We start from the raw sequence: 18,044 nt of genomic DNA, 5'->3' as shown, positions 1-18,044 counted from the left end.
GGGATGGGCTCCTGCAGGGGGAGAAAACATCGTAAATCCCGACACATAAAAGTGTCCACAAGACACGGGAAGAGCCCCGTTGCTGCCTTCTATACATCGTTACAATATATCTATCATTAATTCATGTTTAATTAAATACTATTTGTTCTTGCTTATTTAATTCGAATGGACCATACATTAAAAGTTTGACTGCATTATGTACAAGATCTTGATATTCTCGCCATGCGTCACTTCCTTTCCCCATGGGGGTCACAAGGTAAGTGAACCGTGTGGAAACAAATGCCGCTAAAAATGATCGCGAATTATGGCTAATTTGTTGGGGAAAAACTAATAAATTCACTTTAATTTATTTCATGAAATCACTCAAGGAATTATCAAGATTATTTTAGGCTAACTTGCTTAGTTTTTTGGTGAAGTTGCAATTGAATTAAACAGAGTGAAGCACGAGACTTGCGAAAGTAGTGGGACCAAAAATGTGGTCGTACGTTCTCGGTTTAAATCGACGTAGTTCATCACGGATTTACGCCAACGCTGTAGCAAAGTCCGAATATTTTCTTCTTCTTATAACTACAAACAAAACCCCTTCTATAATAAAAGTGATTCCATAAAACACATTTTTAAATAACTGTCGAATATATTGAAACAAGACAAATGAATGACACTGTGGGTTCCCTTTTATTCTTAAAATTTTATGTACAAGTGCGACTGATTCATTGTTTTAATGTACATTCAATATAGAAAGTTTATATACGTAATATTACATTGAACTTGTCACAAACTGCACTAGTCTTTCACACAGACTCAAACATAATTCATCCTGTCGTCATATCAGAACCTCATTTCAAGTTGACGTTGTTATTCACTTATAAATATTCTAGTGCTTGTTTCTCATTCTGGGGAACGGGAAATTATTTTATAAAATTGAGGGGGCAACAATGGAATGAAGTAGGAATAGAGGTCAAAACGGCAGAATCTACAGAAAAAGGAGGACAAATCTCATTTGCAATTCCCGAGACTAAAACTCCGAGATTGAGGCTGACAATTTGGAGGGGGCCAGTGGAGCCAATTGGGAAATTGCAAGATGACAGAAAGGAGAAGAGACAAAATTAACTAATGACAGTCTTCCAATGTTTTTCCCATGGGAAAAACAGAAGAAAATCTACTGTAAAAAATATCTTCATACAAAAAGTAAACTCTTCTGCTTTTCATCGGAAGAAAGGTGTTATCACGAAAACAAAACGTGGCCCACCTGTTAAGACAATTTCAAACAATTTACGCGGTGACGGTCAGAGAGGGCAGATGGCGATATGGGGAGGAGTCAGCGACATCTTCCTCCCCATCTGCGCTCCCCTCGTGCGTCTCGGGTGAGGGGGGGGAGCCAAACAGGGCGGCTCGGGTGCCTGAGCCTGACTGTGGCTATTGCGAGTGTGCGTCCGCCTCCGTCAGCCTTGATCGCTGTCTTCCGGGGGAGGGCTGCTGGGCAGTACGGTGGTGCCGCTGCCTGCTGCCGTGAGGTAACCGGCTACTCCTGGCCCTGTGGGAGTCGGAATAACACATCATCAACTACCATCTAAATTTGCTCTTTGGACCGCATGGTTATGGGATGATACAGTGGCCATTTTAAGACTAGCGACCATCGCAATAGTCAAAGCTGATCAAGCTAACCGCCATCATCAGGAAAAACCAGCTCATTGTTGAACCTCAGAGGCTAGACATGAGACGAGCCCCGCTGTCGCTCTGCAATATCCATGTTAAGTGTGGTTAAAGTGGGCTTGGCAAGAAGGTGGCAAGAAGGGAATGGAATGGTGACGAGTCAAAGGGCAGGCCATGAGGAGCCACGAGTCTACCTGCATTAGTGCAACAGAGAGGAGGGCTCTGAGGGCCCAGCTGGGGAGTCTAGAGCCCCCCTCGCAGTGGGCTGCTGGCCGCCAGGAGAGAGGGAGTGGACACCCCTGAGGAGGAAACGTGGAGGGGGACAGAGAAGAGAGGACGGGAAAAGGCAGAGGCAGGAAATTCAGGGATTTGGAGAAAGGAAGCTTTGGCTTCAACAGCAAGGCGCTTGTTTCCAGGAAAGCGGTAAGCAAGCACCACCTACCTTTTGAGCCAGTTGTCAAGCAGAATGAATGACTAGATAATACTCTACCTGTCAGGTAGCCTGCAGTCTGAGACTCATTAATGAAGAGATCGTGCTTCTGGTCCTTGAAGGCACTCCACACGGAGGACTTGGCCAAGATCTCATTCACCTGGGAAGCAAGGAGACACTTGAGCATGTCCCACATCTTAATGCATTGTACGTGTCAGCAATAGTGACGCCTGAGCCTCAGACCTGTTCTCCGTATTGCAGACTGCGCGTCATGGATTTGAGCGCCTTCACGATTTGGGCCTTGGTGGCCGACGGGTTATCCACGGTCTCCAGGCCGATACCTTCCAGGAGCTTCAGGAGGTACGGAACCAGGTCCACTCGGAGAGCCTGAGCGGTGGGAATGGCGTCAACGTCTCATGTGGGACACCTGGTGCAGTGCGGCCGAGCATGGTTACCTGAGCCACCAGTTCCGTCTGCTCTTTCTGGAACATGCGGTTCAGCGCCTCGCAGGCCAGCCCGGCCATGTCTGCGCGGGCCTTCATTCCGGTCATCAGCGGACCGATGGCCTCCAGGGCGGACATGGAGCGTACGCAGAGCTACAAAAACACAAACAATGAGGTCGCCCGTACAGTCTTCACGTGAAGACGGTGGCGAAGCTGCAGTTTTCCCGCTTACGTACCTCGTTATCCGAGAGCACGTGGATGAGGCGGATGGAGCTCTTGGGGATGGCGTTGTTCTTGTGGTTGAGCGCGGCTAAGATGCGAGGCAAGTGACCTAGCGGAGGAACCTGATCAGCCAGCTGCGCCTGCGTGCTGAACAGACACACGGCTGCCGTGGTGACCGTCTCCAGTGCCTCCCCCTGAGAGCACATTTTAGGAATCAGTGCAAAAAGAGTTATTTTTTTGGAAACAAAGATTCTGTGTCGAGCTCACGTTGGGATTGTTCTTCTCCAGCAGCTCCGTCAGCGTCTCCAAGAGCGACACCAGGAAGTCGCGAGGCTTGCGCAGCACCCAACCGGGCTGCGCGATAAAGATCCGCAAAAAGACTCCGCCCACTTCCAGCTCGCCCTGGCCAGCTCCGTAGGCCACAGTGAAGTCCTCTGGCAGCTAAGCACAAACACACGAGGCAGTGAGAAAATGTGGGGTTCACACTTGTGTCAAGAAATGGCATGCGTGTGCTTCCTGCTCTGTCCTTAACCTATCGGCTTTGTTGTTGTAGTACCAAGAAAAACCTGAGAGAGGCAGCATGTCATCCAGGTTTCACAGTAGTAGTAATATTAGACGTTGTTAAAGTAGTTGTGCTAATAATAGTACTCGTAGTAGTAATTGTAGTCGCATTGCTAGTTTGTAATACAAACATTCCACACAAACTTCTCGAACTATTCATCGCCAGCTTCCTGAATGCTGTGTGGACACTTACTTTCCAGTTGATGTCAGGATTATCCTTCTGCTGTTTAAAGTGCCTGAAAAATAAAAAACACAAACAGATTTGACCTCTTTGGACGGCCTCCTCTTTCTTTCCAGAGCTCGCCTCTTGACTGTGGGGACTTACTCAAGCATCATCTCCCGCACGGTAGTGGACACGGTCTCGCGGGAGCTGTCGTTCCAGATGAGTTCGGGATTCTCGTGCGTTCCCTCAAAGATGTGCACAGCCGCCTCGGCGTTGTCCCGCATGGCGTCCATGAACACGCTCGGGAGGAAACGGATCAGAGTCAGGCGGACCTGGTCGGTGGAGGAAGGAAACGGGAAGGAATTTCACACGCATGGATGTTGCTTGGCAAGCGGCTTTACCACAACCCACCTTGGGCCCGACCAGCTTGTCCGAAGTCATCTTGGAGAAAAGCTCAGCTGTCTGTGTGCGAACCTGAGGGTGCGTGCAGTTACAGAAGAGATCGAGCAAGTAGATGAGAGCACCTGTGAGAAGAAAAAAAAAAAACAATGAATAGTGATGGGCAGAACAATGAAATGCACTTGACAAGAGAAAAAAAGAGAGAGAAGGTTAACACAAACCTTTGGCCATGGCTTCCTTGACTATTTTGGTGTTGGATGTCAAAGCATGGAGCGTTTCCAACACCATTTGCCTGCCTGGAAGAAGACAGGCAGACAATGAAATTCAATGAAAGGACAGATTTTGTCACAGGTGATTGTCTTACTCGATGGGAGGGAGTGCAGCAGCAAGAGGAGGTTGGACAGCACCAGCGACTCAGCAATGTTGCTCACGCATTCTTGATTGGACGTCACCGTGTTGACGACCTGCCACAAAAGCAGAGACAGATGAAGCGGCGGCCGTTCAACACACTCGAATCGCTCTTCGTGTCGCGTTTTCGTACCTCCAGCACAAGCTGCTGCACCCTGCCGGCGCCGTGAACCCGCAGCAGCGAGAAGAGCAACTTGAAATGGCCGATGCACTCGGTCTCAGAACCTGAGGGGAGCCTTGGGTTAGAACCAGCTTCAAAGTCAGTGACGAAACAAAGCGGCGTCTCACCGGGGTTGTTCTTGATGACGTTGCGGAGAGCCTCCAGAGCCATCTCGGCAAAGCGGAGACGCTCGGCGTGCTGCTGCGACTCCACCTTGTTGCTTTGGCTCATGGCCAGCAGCGTGTGCAGGTACTGCGCCTGCGAGCCCACGTAGTCCAGCAGGCTCGCGGCAAACGCTTTGGGATGCTGGATGCAAGAAGGGAACAAAAAAAAAGTAAGCTCCTGTGTTATTAGGCTTCTTCTAGAAGATATATGCAAGAAGTGCTTACCTCAAGTGGGAACGTTGGTTGCTCGTTGTAAACACGCACAAAGATCTCGCCGACGATGAGCTCTTTGCCGTGCTCGCTGAAGGTAAATTCCGCACCGAAGCTCTCGTCGTTCTCCCCCTGCGCACAGACAAAGAGAGCAAAGTCAGGCGAGATCCATCCGTCCGTTTTCTCAAGACCTCGTGAGTTGCGGGTGACCTGCAGCTGAAAACCACACGATAACCCTAAAAAGCCATTTGAGAATAATCAATAAAGAATTGTTCTCAAAATACCAACCTGCTCACTAATCACACCTGATGAAACTTCCACTTGTCCCGAATGGCAAAAGCCCACTGACACTTTAGAGTGAGCCGGTTTTGTTTTGTCATCAAACATAATGTCAACTTCTCCCTCCAAGTGGCTTCCTGCATCTCCTTGCTCTGTGTCTGCTTTTTCTGTCTGCATTGCTTTTGCCTTTCTTTCCTGACCCAGTCTTGCTCTACTGCGGCCGAGCCAGGCCTGGTGATCCTCTCTTGACTGACTAGCGCCTGCCTCACTGTCACCAGGAAACGCCTGCGTGGCCAGGATAAAGAACAGTAACGTAAAAAGCTATCAGGGATCATATAATAAATACGTCTTTGGAATCTGTGAGGAATAAACATGAAAACCCCAACTGAAACTCAAAGCCGATGCGCTCTCCACTCTTTCACTCGCAATGAAGCACCACCGTCATGCTTACTCTTTTAATGTTGTCCTCTTGTTGACCCTCCAGGAACTCGAGCAGCTCGGCTCGCGTGCCGTTGTTCCAGATGAGGTAGGGGTTCTCCGTGTTGCTGTTCAGCAGTTTCAAGACCTTCAAAAAAGCAGAGTGTGAGTGGCTCGCCCACAGCAGCGCCGCCTCGCCTCTCCGACAGTTCAACCAACCTCAGGTGAAGATCCCGTTCCCAGCTTCCTGGATATGTACGGTGTCAGCAAAGCGGCCAGGCTTTTGCGGATGCTGGGGTTCTCCGGGGGGACGGTTTCTACTCCGTTGGTCTCCGGCGCGAGGTCGCCGCCGTCGAGGCTGCGCGGCAACGGCAGGTAGCCCCCCAGGCGGCTGAGGGACACCAGGCTGAGCTTGGCCAGGTAGTTGGCCACCTCCTGCTGGTTGCTGTCCTGGCTGGTCTGGACGCCGCTCTCCTCCAGTGTGTAGTCGTAGTTGAAGAGGTGCACCAGCAAGTGCCAGAGCACGCCGGCGTGGTACAGTTGCGTCTGCAGGAAGAAGTCCACCGCGAAGGAGCTGACGCACTGTACCGCCAAGGCTGCCGTTTTGGGGAGACCCTGAGGGAGGACGACCAAAGGACATAGCGTGAATATTTTTGAAGCAACTATTGTCCCAACGATGGGATACGAATAATCGTAAACAATAGATTTCCCATGAACTGGCGGCCATTTTGATTGCTCACCTTTCCGTAGTACAAAATGTGACAGAGGTCTCTGATGATGTAGGGCAGCTCGATCATCTTTTCTCGGCATTCCTCAAATTGCGCCGCCACGCTGTAGCACTTGCAGATGTGCCCGCACACCTGACACACATATTTTGTTTTGTAAATAGACAGCAAACCACGACGGGTCTGGCGCTACGTACCTGAACGGCCATGTCGTCCGCTTTGCTGGATGCAGTCAACACGGAGACACAGCGGGAAAACGCCTCCAGCAACACCTGAGGACCATCACAATCCTACATGGCTCTGCACCTCGCATGTTTTTGAAACAAATGAGAAAAGACGGCAACCTCGATTCCGTTCTCGCGCCGCAGTTCCTCGGCGTTGAGCGCCGAGCAGTTGACGGTGTGAAAGGCCAGTTCGGCGGCGGCCGGCAGAAGCGGCGAGGTCTTGGAGAAGAGCTGGTCGTCTTGGGTCTCCATGGTGATGGTTTTGATGAGCATGGGGTAGCCGGCGTACTTGTAGGGCTCCAGATCTATTTGGGGGAAAAAGGGCCACAGGTTCACAATGGGGGACGAGCGCGACAAGTACCTTTGGGGGGCAGCATTTATACCATCTTTGTGCCGGTTGAAAAGGATGCTTTGGGTCTTGAGGATGAGGATAATGTTTTCCGGGTCGGGGCCGTCGAGGACCCGTGCAGACTTTGTGCAAAGGAACTCGTAGGCCTTGTTGACTTTCTCAAACATGTCCTGGAGGAGAGTGGGAATAAAACACGAGGGAATGTAAAAACGTGGCAGTGAGAATAGTGCGGAAGGAACAATAAATAAAACAACTCACCCTGCCATCAGGGTTCTTGTCTGGATGGTACTTCTGCGCCAGCCTGAAGTAAGCCTTTCTGATCTTGCTCTCCTCATGACTTTTGACAAAAAGAAAAAAAAAAGGGGGGGGGCTATTATGATGACTTGGCAGTCCAAGGCTAGCACTTGTTTCAGAGTGGAGCAAATTGACTCACATTCCTTGTCCTTTGGGGAGGTTGAGAACTTCGTAAGCGTCATCTATTGACATTGAGGGGGGCTTCTTCTCCACCTCCCTCTTCCATGCGTCAAGTGTGTCTTTCAGCAGCTTCACCTAGGAGGGTAATGGTGATGAAACGAATGTTCTTCCTCCAAAAGAAGAGGCAAGCGAGAAAAGGCACATACGGCATCTCGAATAGGCCAATTGGGAAAGTGGACGGTGTCGCACAGGTGTCGGAGGTAGTAGATGTTGCAGAAGAGCTCGTTGTCCAGCTGAGGGAAGCTGACGACGGGGATGGGGCAGTACTGGTAGAGGGCGCGCGTGTTGCTCTGCAGCCTCGGGCTGAAGTCGGCAATATGCGCGGCTATCTTCTCGATCATCATCCGCCTGACGCACAGAGATTATCAAAGTCAGTCCGCAGCCTCGGTCAAGTGAGGAGATTCGTTCCTCACCTCATCTCGCAGCTCCAGATGGCCTCGGGGGTGTCGAATTCTCCCAGGAAGATCTCAGAGAAGCGCTCGGCCTCGTAGTTCTCCAGGTAGCACACCATGGCTTCGGGAAGGGCCGGTCCGAGAACGCTGCGCTGCACGATGTCCTGACCTTTGGACTAAAAACGCGGGCAGGGGTCATTCCCACACATCGGTTAGACTTAAACATAAAGAAGTCAACAGCTTTTGATTCTTGGCAAGAGATCACTACATTCAAAAACAAGACATCTTTACCTCTTCAGATTTAAAGGCTTGTTTCAAGTGAGTGTACTTCAGGAACCTAAAAGGACAAAAAATGTTGACATCATGACACTGAGAGCAGTGCAACGTCCAAGCAGGTCAAGAAAGGCGCGTTTTTGTACCTTGCCACGGGAAGCACGTTGGAGCCCGTGTACATCATGATGAAGAAGAAGACTCCGGTCAAGTAGAGCCGCTGCAAGTTGGGGTTGTCCTGCATCACCAGGTACAGCACGTTGGCCACCTTCTCCACCAGGATGGGGTCAAACGTCAAGAGAAGCTAAAAAACAAACAAACAAACAAACAAAAAATGGAACATTTGAAAGACTAAAGGGTGTCTATTCTGGATGATTCCTATTTTACCTGCACAATATGAGGCAGGCAAGCGCTGTCACTTATCATCCTCTTGATCTTTGGTAATGGGCGAATAATGGCATTATCTTGATCCCTACAATAAAGGAAGGAAGATCTTTTTTCAATAAATTAATTATCAATTTCTATCATGCTCTAAATCTCTAAAGACCTGCTGGGGTAGTAGGAGCACATGGTGATGAGCATGTTGAGGATGAGCGTCGCCAAGTCCGTCTCGTTCATCACCGCCTGCCCCGTGGCCATCAGGCACCACTTGAGCTGCGGCACGGCCTGCAGGGGGCGCCAGCCGTCCATGCCCTGGGCCCAGCATCGGGTCTTGGCCGTCAGGACGCCCGTCGTCCAAGACTCTTGCATCTGCAATCAGATCACACGGAAAATGGATCTTATTAAAAACTATGCTCTTTTGTCACTTATTAAAAGCAATGCCAACCTCTTCAAAACTGAAAGGTCCTCTTCTTTCCTTGTCTGCGTTGCCAAAATACCACTCCTTCTCGCTCTCTCGCTTCATGTCAGGCGACGCTTCCAAGACGTTACTCTGGGAGAAAACATCAGGACACGCGCTCATTGGACTCACTTGCAAAGCTAAAACAAACGGGCTTACCTGCAGCGGCACCGTGGCTCTGCTGGTATGCAGGTGGGCCAAGGTGAGCAGGTCCACCAGGATGCGCACCCCGTTAGAGTCCATCACGTCTTTCACGTTTTTCTGCGGGAGTGTGGTTAGTCACGAGAGAGCGAGAGAGCGAGAGATGGCGGCTTTGGCTCGCTCACCCTGTTGAGAATCAGCTTGTTCAAGAAGAGGATGAGCCTGTCTCTTTCCAGCTTGTCCGTACACTGCAAACACACAAGTTGTCACTCGGGCACGGCAAAGATGAGCATCTCCGGGCTCTCGGCGACCCGACTCACCCGGTCCAGCATGCCCACGATGTATTTGGTGTCGGTGAAGGGGCCGATCTCTTCGAAGCACTTGCCGTACACGATGGTGAGCGCCTGGAGGCACAGGCACTTCATGGTGACTTTGGGCGTCAGCAGGAAGCGGTGGTAGAGCTCGTTGAAGAACTCGTACCTACAAGATGGAGACGCAAACGCTCAACCTTTGCCGTAAAGACCGGGAATATCGCAAGAGTCGCTTGGCTTACGATCTCTTGATGGCACTGGATTCGGCATTTTCATCCTCCTCCAGCAGGAGGCGCAAGTAATAGTCGCCTATTTTGATCTCATCGGAAAGGCACTCGTACTTCACCTGCAAACAAATTTGAAGAGGCTTCCGCTGTGACTTGAGCTCACATTTAATGGATGGTGACATACCTCAAACTCTTGGTGGTTCCAGGAGATGACGGTGGCGTTGCCCAGCTCGCGGTCCACGTTGAAGGCACGCATTTCGCCTTCCAGCGCATCCCGCAGTTCCTCCCTGGTCTTCAGATTCCAGATGAGGTTGGAGCGGGCGTGGTCCAGCTGGAATCTTGATGGGACAATATGACTCATCATTGCCATGACACACACGTTAGAGTTCTTGGGACGGATGGGTCCGCCTACCTGTAGTAAAAAAGCTCCCAGTTGGCTTCGATCTTGATCCGCTGTCGTCGTTTTCTCAGGATGACGGGCTTTTGGTTGGCATTCTGCAGCCAGATGCAAAAAAAATAAATAAAAACAAATAGCGTCAGTGTCACATATTAAAAAAAAAAATCCTGCATATGGCCTAGAAGACAAGCATTGAGTGAAGAGACAAGATGGACAACTTGGAGAGACATTTTCAGATGGCGGTCTCAGGGTGAAGAAAAGACAAGATGGCACCCAAAAAAAGGCCACCAATGCAAACAAAGGTAGGAAATGCAAACTTTCACTCACCAAGTTATTTCTGTCCTGCTACAATAGTTTGACAGCAGAGGGGAGGGGAGGGGAGGGGCGGAGACAACAAAGAGTGATTGTTTGATGAATCAACTTGGTTTTTTTGTTTCTCCATGTGGGTTGCCGTTCAAGAGTTCAGCCGCGAGCCGACTGACCACAAGCCCCTCTCACCTCCTTCTGAGCGATGCCCATCTTGTCCCTCCAGTGCATGAGGACCAGATCGGCCTTCTCCTTGGCGAACTTTTCCACCTCTTTGGCTGCTTTGCCGGCTATCCGCTGCCACTCGGGCACCTTGCTGCGGTTGAGTAGGTCCTGCACCGGGAGACGGAAAAAAAATTCAGTTCCTAAAAGGGGGCAGGTGGTGAGGTCGTCAGCCTACCGTGGCAATTTTCAAGTTATTTCGAACGTGCATTCGATCCACGTCTTTCTCCGGCACCGAATCGGAACTGTCCATGTAGGCCAGCAGGCCCGTCGGCTGCAAAGTCGACACGGGGGACGTTCAACCGCTGAATCAAACTCGGCTGCAGTGACGAGTCAGAAAATGTTACCAGTATTCTCTTGAGGAGATTCATGGCGACGGGGTTTTCTGCGGTCCACAGTCCCACCAGGTGACGGCTCAGCTGTCTGAGTTGGGCAAAAGACGCGTTTAATTTCGGGTGCCTTTCAATGGCCGCGGGTTTGCTCGCTATGACCTGTTGGTGAGCATCCTTTGGTCGGCGCTGATGGTGAACAAGGAGGTGTGCAGGTGGCGAGGAAGGGCGCCCTCGCTCAAAGCCAGCTCCTGCATCTTGGTGGCGATTTCTTTGTCTCCTTCCTGGATGGGGCAAAGTCAGAGTGTGACCACACGAATGAAGCGAGTCACACACCGTTCTTCTCGTTACCTCAATGATGGCCTTCATCACCAAGCCGGCTCCCTTGACGATGGCCATAGAAGGATGCTAGGAGGAAAAGGGAAGAAAAAAAAAATGTGATTGTCTATTTTGAAACGCTTGTCAGAGGTCACAGACGCGTGGGCGACCTGGAAGAGTTTGAAGAGCGTGCGTCCGTTGGAGGCCACCATCTCCAGCAGCATGTCAAACTGCTGGCCCTCGGTGGTCTCGCTGTAGGGGGCGCACAAGGCGAAGGTTAAAAAGTCCAGCAGTGAACTGATGACCAAAGCTCCGCTTCCTTGGTCCTGCAGGAAAAAGGAATCAGTTGGAGGAACCGCCACGCTCAACGTTGAGCATCGCCATCGATGCACTGACCACATTGGTGATGAATTTTTCAAGCAGGTTTTCCAGGAACTTCTTGGATGACAGCAGGGACGCCTTGTTGAGCTGCTCCTGCCTCAGGTCGTAGTCGTCGTGCATGGGCTGATTGGAGGAGGAGCCGCCAGGTCTTCACAAGGGCTCTCGGGGTATTCAAAGACAAGGAGGCGCTACTTACACACATCAGGGCGCAAAGCATGTCGATAGCAGCGTGCGTCACGCCGTTGTTGTTCCTCTTTAAAGCTTTCACCGTCTTTACTCCTAATTTCTCCCGGAACCTGGAAAACATCAAGATGGGACCAAAGCTGGATTGGTGAAAACCGCTTTGGGACGTTCCTCATTTTGATCCAATGTGAAAAGCATCTCAAACTTACTTTGGTAGCTGAGTGAAGGCCTGGAAGCCGGCCTTGGAGGCCACCAGTCGGCGGATGGCCTGGAAGTGGCTCTCCAGCTCGGCGTTGAGCGCGGGCAGCTCGGCCTCTTGCGACAGAAGGGCCAGGACGGCGTTGTTGATCAGCTTCTCTTTATTCTCCGAGAACAGACCCTGGAAAAGACGAGAAGAAAGAAGATGAGCAACAGGCGGGCGCAGGCGGGCTCGAACATACTCACGTCTTGTGTGACTGCGTGCAACACGCCGCTGTAGGAGATGTTGGCGTTGAAGCGGAACACTGCGTCGGCAAAGTTGCCATCTGAGAATTAAAAAGAAACAATTGCAATATTGGCTGTCTCTAGAAATGTCGAAAAAAAAAAATCCAGGAACCCAATGGCGACTCACTTGGAGGCGCAGCCAGGAACTTGAGGTGCAGACTCTCCACCTCCTCGTCCACGGGCATGCACAGGAGGCCCCATCGCTGGCCGCGCCGCGTGGGCGCCATCTTGACGCACACATCCCTGTTGCCCGAAGCGCGCACGCCGTCCAGCAGGCTGGCCAGAAGAGAATCCCTAAACGGGTCGGAGCCAAGACAACGCTGGTGTTATGCGACGCAGCAGACAGCAAGATTGGGTTGAATCAAAGATGCTAACTCGTGCATGCGTACCGTTCTGTGGAGGAGAACTTCCTGATTTGGCCTCTGATGAATTCCACTGTAAACACTTGAGGGTTGTCGACATCGCAGATGAGCGCAAACACCTGCAAGAGAGAATCCCGCAGATTGATGGTGTCGTCCAGAAACACGTCCTGCACGGAGAGAAGCGCCGCCGCTGCCGCACCTCCTCGAACGGCTTGATGGTGACGATGTTGTAGGAAGCCGGATCTCTCTCCACCAAGCACGTCTCGGTCAGCGCTAAGATGCGTTTCACGGGCTCCTGGAAGCCGCACGACGCTCGGCTTTAGTAAAGGAGACGAGAGGAGCACGTGCGGTGAAGGGGGCGGAGCCTCGACTGACCTGGTGGCGCGGGGTGATCTTCTGCACCACAAACTCGGCCAGCGAGGTGATGCTCTCGTCTGAGCTGTACTTCCCAAACCGCTCGGTCACAAAACTCTCAAAGGTGAGCGTCTCCTTCCGCAGCCGCAGCACGATGCCAATGAAGTTGCCGGCGTGCTCGATGGCGCTGCGGATGATGTCGTCGCGGTGCTCCGAGGCAAACAGATGCTGAGGGAGAACGCCCGATATTGAACGTCTGCGTTCCTTTGGCGAACCGGATGATCGGCGGGTCGAAGCGACATTTGAATTCTCATTTCCCGGCATCGCAGCGTACGCACCAGCCTGCCGAAGCCGCCGTAAAGGATGCAGAAGCCGCCCTGGTAGTCGGAGGTCTCGGCGAAGCCTTCCACGTTGCGGTAGTCATAGGAGCACAGCACCCGGTTGGTGTGTGGGTCGATCTGGTCGATGCCGCCCGGCGTCACCTCCAAGCTGACGGCCTTGCGCGTGTCGCTCCAGTGGTGCTTGTAGCAGTTGTACCGCTGGCGGACGACACATGAGCACATGAAAGCCCATCTCTTCACCTTTGACTGCTAAATGGACATTTGGTAACTCACCCTGCCAGTGATTTTCCCTTCTGAAAATTCAGTTCGGAATCTCTGTGAATGAAGGAAAGCTGGTGAGTGAGGACATAGGGTGCGGACGTCGAACATGCGGCGCTTCGGCCTTCACCAGTGCTTCGGTGAGCAGCTCCGTTCGATGCTCAGTGGAGAACTTGAGTGTCTCTGACTTCTTGCCGGTGCCTTTTCGGAAGGTCAGGCTGAACTCCGTTCCCTGGCCTTTTCCCACTGGCCCGATTCCACAAATGTCTCCATAAGGCCACTGGCGAATCGATGAACACAAGTTGCGTAACAAGCCACGCGGCAAAAGATTTTCCAACATGAACTCAGGGGGCGAATGGCCGTCGCTAACCTGATTTGTCACTTCCAGCGTGGTGGGGTTGTACGTGGTGATGCCATGCGTGCCCACAGAGAAGACGCGCTTGTACCTGGGACACACAAAAACGCGCCGTGAGCCGGAAGCTGAGTAAGTCTGAGGCGCGCGACAAATTACCGTCAAATGAACCAATCAAGGTGTGTCGTAAGGCATAACTGCAATCAATAAAAGCGCCTAATGTCCATTTGTCACACTCTGGCCCGTTGCAGGGCTCAATTTGAAAAGTGCACAGCGTGTTCCTTCACACTCAACATGCTGACTGGGCTTCTCTCTCTCTCACGCTCGCACATCCTCATTTGGCGAGGGGGTGTGGTGGGGGCGAACTGCCATGAAGGCGACTTAATAGCAGCAGAGAAGAAACGCGGGTGGCCCGAGGCCCGTCCCGCCTCCCGATTTGTGTCGTGCCACTTCAACGCAGCTTAGCTTCACGATCAGCTCCTCCGAGAAAACGGCGCATACTAGCTTGGAAGGAAAATAAAAAACTGCGGACTTAGATGTGTAAAATGCTAATATAACATTTGAACGCTAATTTGAATTACCTCTAATTCTAATCATTCAATGTGAGTGCTGATATAAAAGTGTAGCTTGGTAGAAGGTGGTTAATGAGCAAGCGGGGCCAGATCTTTACAAGTGAGCTAACCAGGCAAAACGCTGACATCGGCAGTCGTTGCCTCGCACGAGGCCATCGGCACAAGCAGAGACGCGTCAAGTGTCGCGGCGACTGGCAAGGTGGAGGTTGGCTTCAATCACGTCTGCGTGAAGGACAAATGAAGAAGCACTTCCGCCGTGACATTCATGCTGACTCGTAGAGAGCGCACGCTTCACGTTTCCTTTGGGTGTCGCTCATTAGAGAAGCTTTTCCTTCCACTTGTCGCATTTCATAACGTAGCAAGTTATGCAACTTCCCGCACGGGACACAACGACTTCTCCTCCTTCGCTCAAACGTGATAGGGAACGATGTGACACGATGGAGGCCTCGAGTCGGTTTTTGGCTTTCCAGAGAACAGTCGCTGCAGTCACACGACGCAAACGTGAACCGGCAGGGACGAGGCGCGAAATCCATAAGCAAAGAAAAGCTCGTACTTCCCCCTCCAGGAGTGCTTGGTGGTGTAGTAGCAGGCCAGGTCCTTGTTGTCTTTCAGGACATTCATCTTTTCGCAGGACCTAAGGAGCACAGCAGACGGCGGAATGTTGAGAACGGAGAACAAGTCGCTCATTTTTTGGCGGCGGAGCCGAGTCGGAAAGTCGGGACGCCGCGACGCCATCTCCAAATTGTCGTTACGAGCTTTGCGCGCACACTTCGCGCTGCCCTTCGACATTTTGCACCACCACGAAAAAACCCGCAGCTGGACTAATATCCAACCGGCTTTTCCTTTGCCATGGGGTAGAAATCAATCAGGCCACTCAGAATGGATTACAAGTGTAAAATAACAAGGACAAGGGTCAATAACACAGCAATGGCTTGTCAACAAAAACGAGGGAAAAGCCAACGTGGATGTTGCTCACGTTTAGAAGGCCGAGAGTTAACAACCCTCGCACGGATTGAAACACAAAATGCTGAGTACTCTTGAAAAATAAATTTAGTGCCCCCCAGGACTAAAACAGATCATGTATTGAATCAATACTGACATAAATAAAGTGTTTGTAAAAAAGACTTTTCCCCCGACAAATGCTCTCTTCCAACAGCCTTCATCTAGAGCACAAACGTTATTAAAAATGCATGAAAGTGACAAAACAGGAGCGGGAGGGGGTGGGGGACCTGTGTCAGCATTCTGCCCGGATCCGGGAAAACTCTGACTCCAGCTTTCCTTCCTCTACTCTCGAGCCAAATGAAGGAATGTCTGCTCATCGGCTGCTGAAAAGGGATCAAGTCATGTGACAAGCCATATCAGGGCCAGCCTGCGCTTCCTGTCTAAAGGCGGATCAATAACAAGGTCTTAATGAACCATAAGAAGAAAAGAACACAACATTTACATGCCAAGGCCATCCCGACAGCTTAAGTGCTTTCCCAATGAGATTTGTGATTAGTAATCGCCGATGTCGTGGGAAGCCTCGATAACACATTTCGTGACCCCAACTAATCGTTCAATTGGCCTGGCGTGCATCTTGACAGAATGTATACAGTAGCGCCTTGACTTACATGCTCAAAACACTTCAATGAGCACTTGAATATGAACACTTGAATATCCCCCATTGAATAGATTGGTTGGATAATGCAATTGAAACTGTTCCAGCCTAACCCTAACAGTAAAAAGAAAAGTGCAAATTACATTACAAATTCACACTAAAAACACTTTAATGTACACGTTTTTGTGAAGAACAGGACAAATGTGCCACAATGCAAGTAGTTATTTGATTCATAAACCGTTAAACATAAATGTAATCATTGTGACTGGCTTAAAAACTAAACGCGTCTCTACCATTTATCAGTTTAACGAAGAAATCGCTCTGCAAGGAAGGCTGCGGCAGTTTATTTGCAAACACTTGGGCAGTTTGTTCGCTTCTTCTTTTCCTTCATGGGCAAAGAACGCTATTTTTTTTGGTTCCCTTATGACAAGCCTTTCCTCACCTGGCTTATCAGTAGACAACTTAACGAGATTGCTCCACTGCAAAGCGGCCTAGGAGCTTGACTAATGACTATCCGAGCTTAGACGTCGCCTCCGCAATGCCATCCAAACGAGACGACTTCAAAGCCCAGGATGCTTTTATGAAATGTTACGAACACCAAGTTAGTTTGGAGCTCCATCTTGTTATGCTACGACTAGCGGCTAGCTAGGGCATCACTTGGCAGCTAAGCTAGTCACATTAGCATCAGGCTCTAGTTACATATTTAACATGGGCGAGCTGGCTCCAAGAGAGAGGCGCAAATGACGCGTTTACCTGTCAAGTCACGAGCGGATGAGAATTACAGACGACCCTCGGCCCCCCGCCCTACTCGGTGTGCAGCTGCCGCCTCTCGCTGTAGCCGCTCGGGTGCCAAAGGTGCTCGCTTTACGCCGTATTGCCCCCCCCCAACGGCGCTCAGGACGCTGCCATATTCCTCCCAGCCAGAATGCGCCACTGCGCATGCGCCAAGCCTGCCTGTCATGCGGCGATCAGCTGATTGGCTTATGTGAACGTGGAGAATGACAGAAACTGATTCCAGATCAGTGTTAAGCCCGTTCACGGCGCTCTTTTTCATTGAGAGATACGATTGGAACTGACTGTGGAGCAGGAAAAGCTTTGATTGCGCGTTTCCTTGACAGTTAGAAGGACAATTGTGCCCTCTAGTGGCAATATTGATCAAACACGAACTCAACGAAAACTGCCACAAAAAAAAAAAAGAAATCAACGCATAACCACTGAAGTGTCTCCCAAACAACATTGAGCCATTTTTACATTACTAAGCTAAAGTGTCATGAAAAGTACACAATGCATTAAAACATCAATGATGATTCGATTTCAAATAATTTGTATGGTCATAAATAAAAATGTATTGAAGGGATCATTTGCAAATCATTGTATGGACACTGGCCTTGTACTACATCTTGATAAACGACGTGTGATCCATTAGTACTGTGCTATTGTGCTCTTATCTAAATTTCCCAATAAATCACCTATACTCTTTTTTTAATGACTGTGATCAAGTAGTTCAACTTTAGACTTAAAATTTGTTTATTCTAGTAATATCATATAACCACCAAGAACTGTAATTTCCTCTCACTCAGCAAAGAAAACCGGATGACTATTTTCTGTATGATGAAAGAGCCATTCAGACAGGCTCCCTGAACTCAAATTTGAGGTAACTCACCTTGAATGGAGGTAAAGGGGAAACATCTTGGCCTCTTGGTACTGATGCCGCACACTCAACTTGAGCGGGATCCAAGGCACACTGAGTCGTAAGTCACGTTATAATGAGGCATCTGATTTGGTGACCAATCATGTGCTGCCCCTTAGTCTAATTCATTTAAGAGCTACAGACAAATTCGGGGGTGGGGTTTTTGTCTATTTTTTTTTTTTTCTAACGCTTTTATCACAGAAGGGATTGTTCCCCCTGAAAAATCTTGGGTTGGAGCCTATGCCGGCCTCACGGGGTTCACCCTGAACTGGTCGCTATCCACTTGCTGGGAACATTACTCTCACATTCAGACCCATGGGGCAATTTAGAGTCTGAAACGAAGCTAACATGCATGTTTTTAGAATGTGGGAAGAAGCTCGGGCAGAACACGCAAACTTCCCAAGACCTGCAGATGTGCAGATGTGCTCATCATCCATCG

At 50.4% G+C, this 18,044-nt stretch overlaps 1 protein-coding gene across 4 annotated transcripts; it reads right to left on the bottom strand.

The window, feature by feature from the left end:
- Window positions 1-652: 652 nt before the first annotated feature.
- On the bottom strand, window positions 653-16,847 carry LOC119139203 (dnaJ homolog subfamily C member 13-like). 4 transcript variants are annotated; one of them, XM_037279691.1, is made up of 57 exons: window positions 16,669-16,847; window positions 14,872-14,952; window positions 13,765-13,840; window positions 13,525-13,674; window positions 13,410-13,451; window positions 13,134-13,334; window positions 12,817-13,023; window positions 12,641-12,736; window positions 12,469-12,560; window positions 12,207-12,373; window positions 12,041-12,120; window positions 11,806-11,975; window positions 11,610-11,709; window positions 11,429-11,536; window positions 11,203-11,358; window positions 11,066-11,122; window positions 10,877-10,998; window positions 10,733-10,808; window positions 10,564-10,659; window positions 10,356-10,496; window positions 10,185-10,202; window positions 9,873-9,955; window positions 9,645-9,798; window positions 9,476-9,579; window positions 9,243-9,402; window positions 9,108-9,170; window positions 8,941-9,042; window positions 8,770-8,874; window positions 8,491-8,693; window positions 8,331-8,415; window positions 8,093-8,247; window positions 7,965-8,010; window positions 7,695-7,849; window positions 7,428-7,629; window positions 7,241-7,356; window positions 7,066-7,144; window positions 6,842-6,977; window positions 6,579-6,763; window positions 6,432-6,506; window positions 6,250-6,369; window positions 5,729-6,124; window positions 5,544-5,657; window positions 4,829-4,945; window positions 4,568-4,745; window positions 4,413-4,504; window positions 4,236-4,335; window positions 4,093-4,167; window positions 3,884-3,996; window positions 3,635-3,804; window positions 3,503-3,545; window positions 3,016-3,189; window positions 2,763-2,942; window positions 2,539-2,679; window positions 2,327-2,470; window positions 2,144-2,243; window positions 1,848-1,952; window positions 653-1,534 (listed from the first exon to the last, which is right to left on the bottom strand). In XM_037279691.1, the coding sequence occupies exons 2-56, from the start codon at window positions 14,937-14,939 to the stop codon at window positions 1,897-1,899; spliced, it is 6,744 nt and encodes a 2,247-aa protein (XP_037135586.1). In that variant the 5' UTR covers window positions 14,940-14,952; window positions 16,669-16,847; the 3' UTR covers window positions 653-1,534; window positions 1,848-1,896. The 4 variants fall into 4 exon arrangements, with proteins under 4 accessions (XP_037135586.1, XP_037135583.1, XP_037135584.1 ...); XM_037279688.1 differs by lacking the exon at window positions 1,848-1,952; XM_037279689.1 differs by lacking the exon at window positions 1,848-1,952 and having other exon boundaries at window positions 10,185-10,199.
- Window positions 16,848-18,044: the final 1,197 nt, after the last annotated feature.

This window comes from Syngnathus acus, chromosome 20 (genome assembly GCF_901709675.1).
Source record: "Syngnathus acus chromosome 20, fSynAcu1.2, whole genome shotgun sequence".
Classification (NCBI taxonomy): domain Eukaryota; kingdom Metazoa; phylum Chordata; class Actinopteri; order Syngnathiformes; family Syngnathidae; genus Syngnathus; species Syngnathus acus.
Note: the sequence above shows the minus strand (reverse complement) of the source record. Positions and strands in the feature narration are given on the sequence as shown.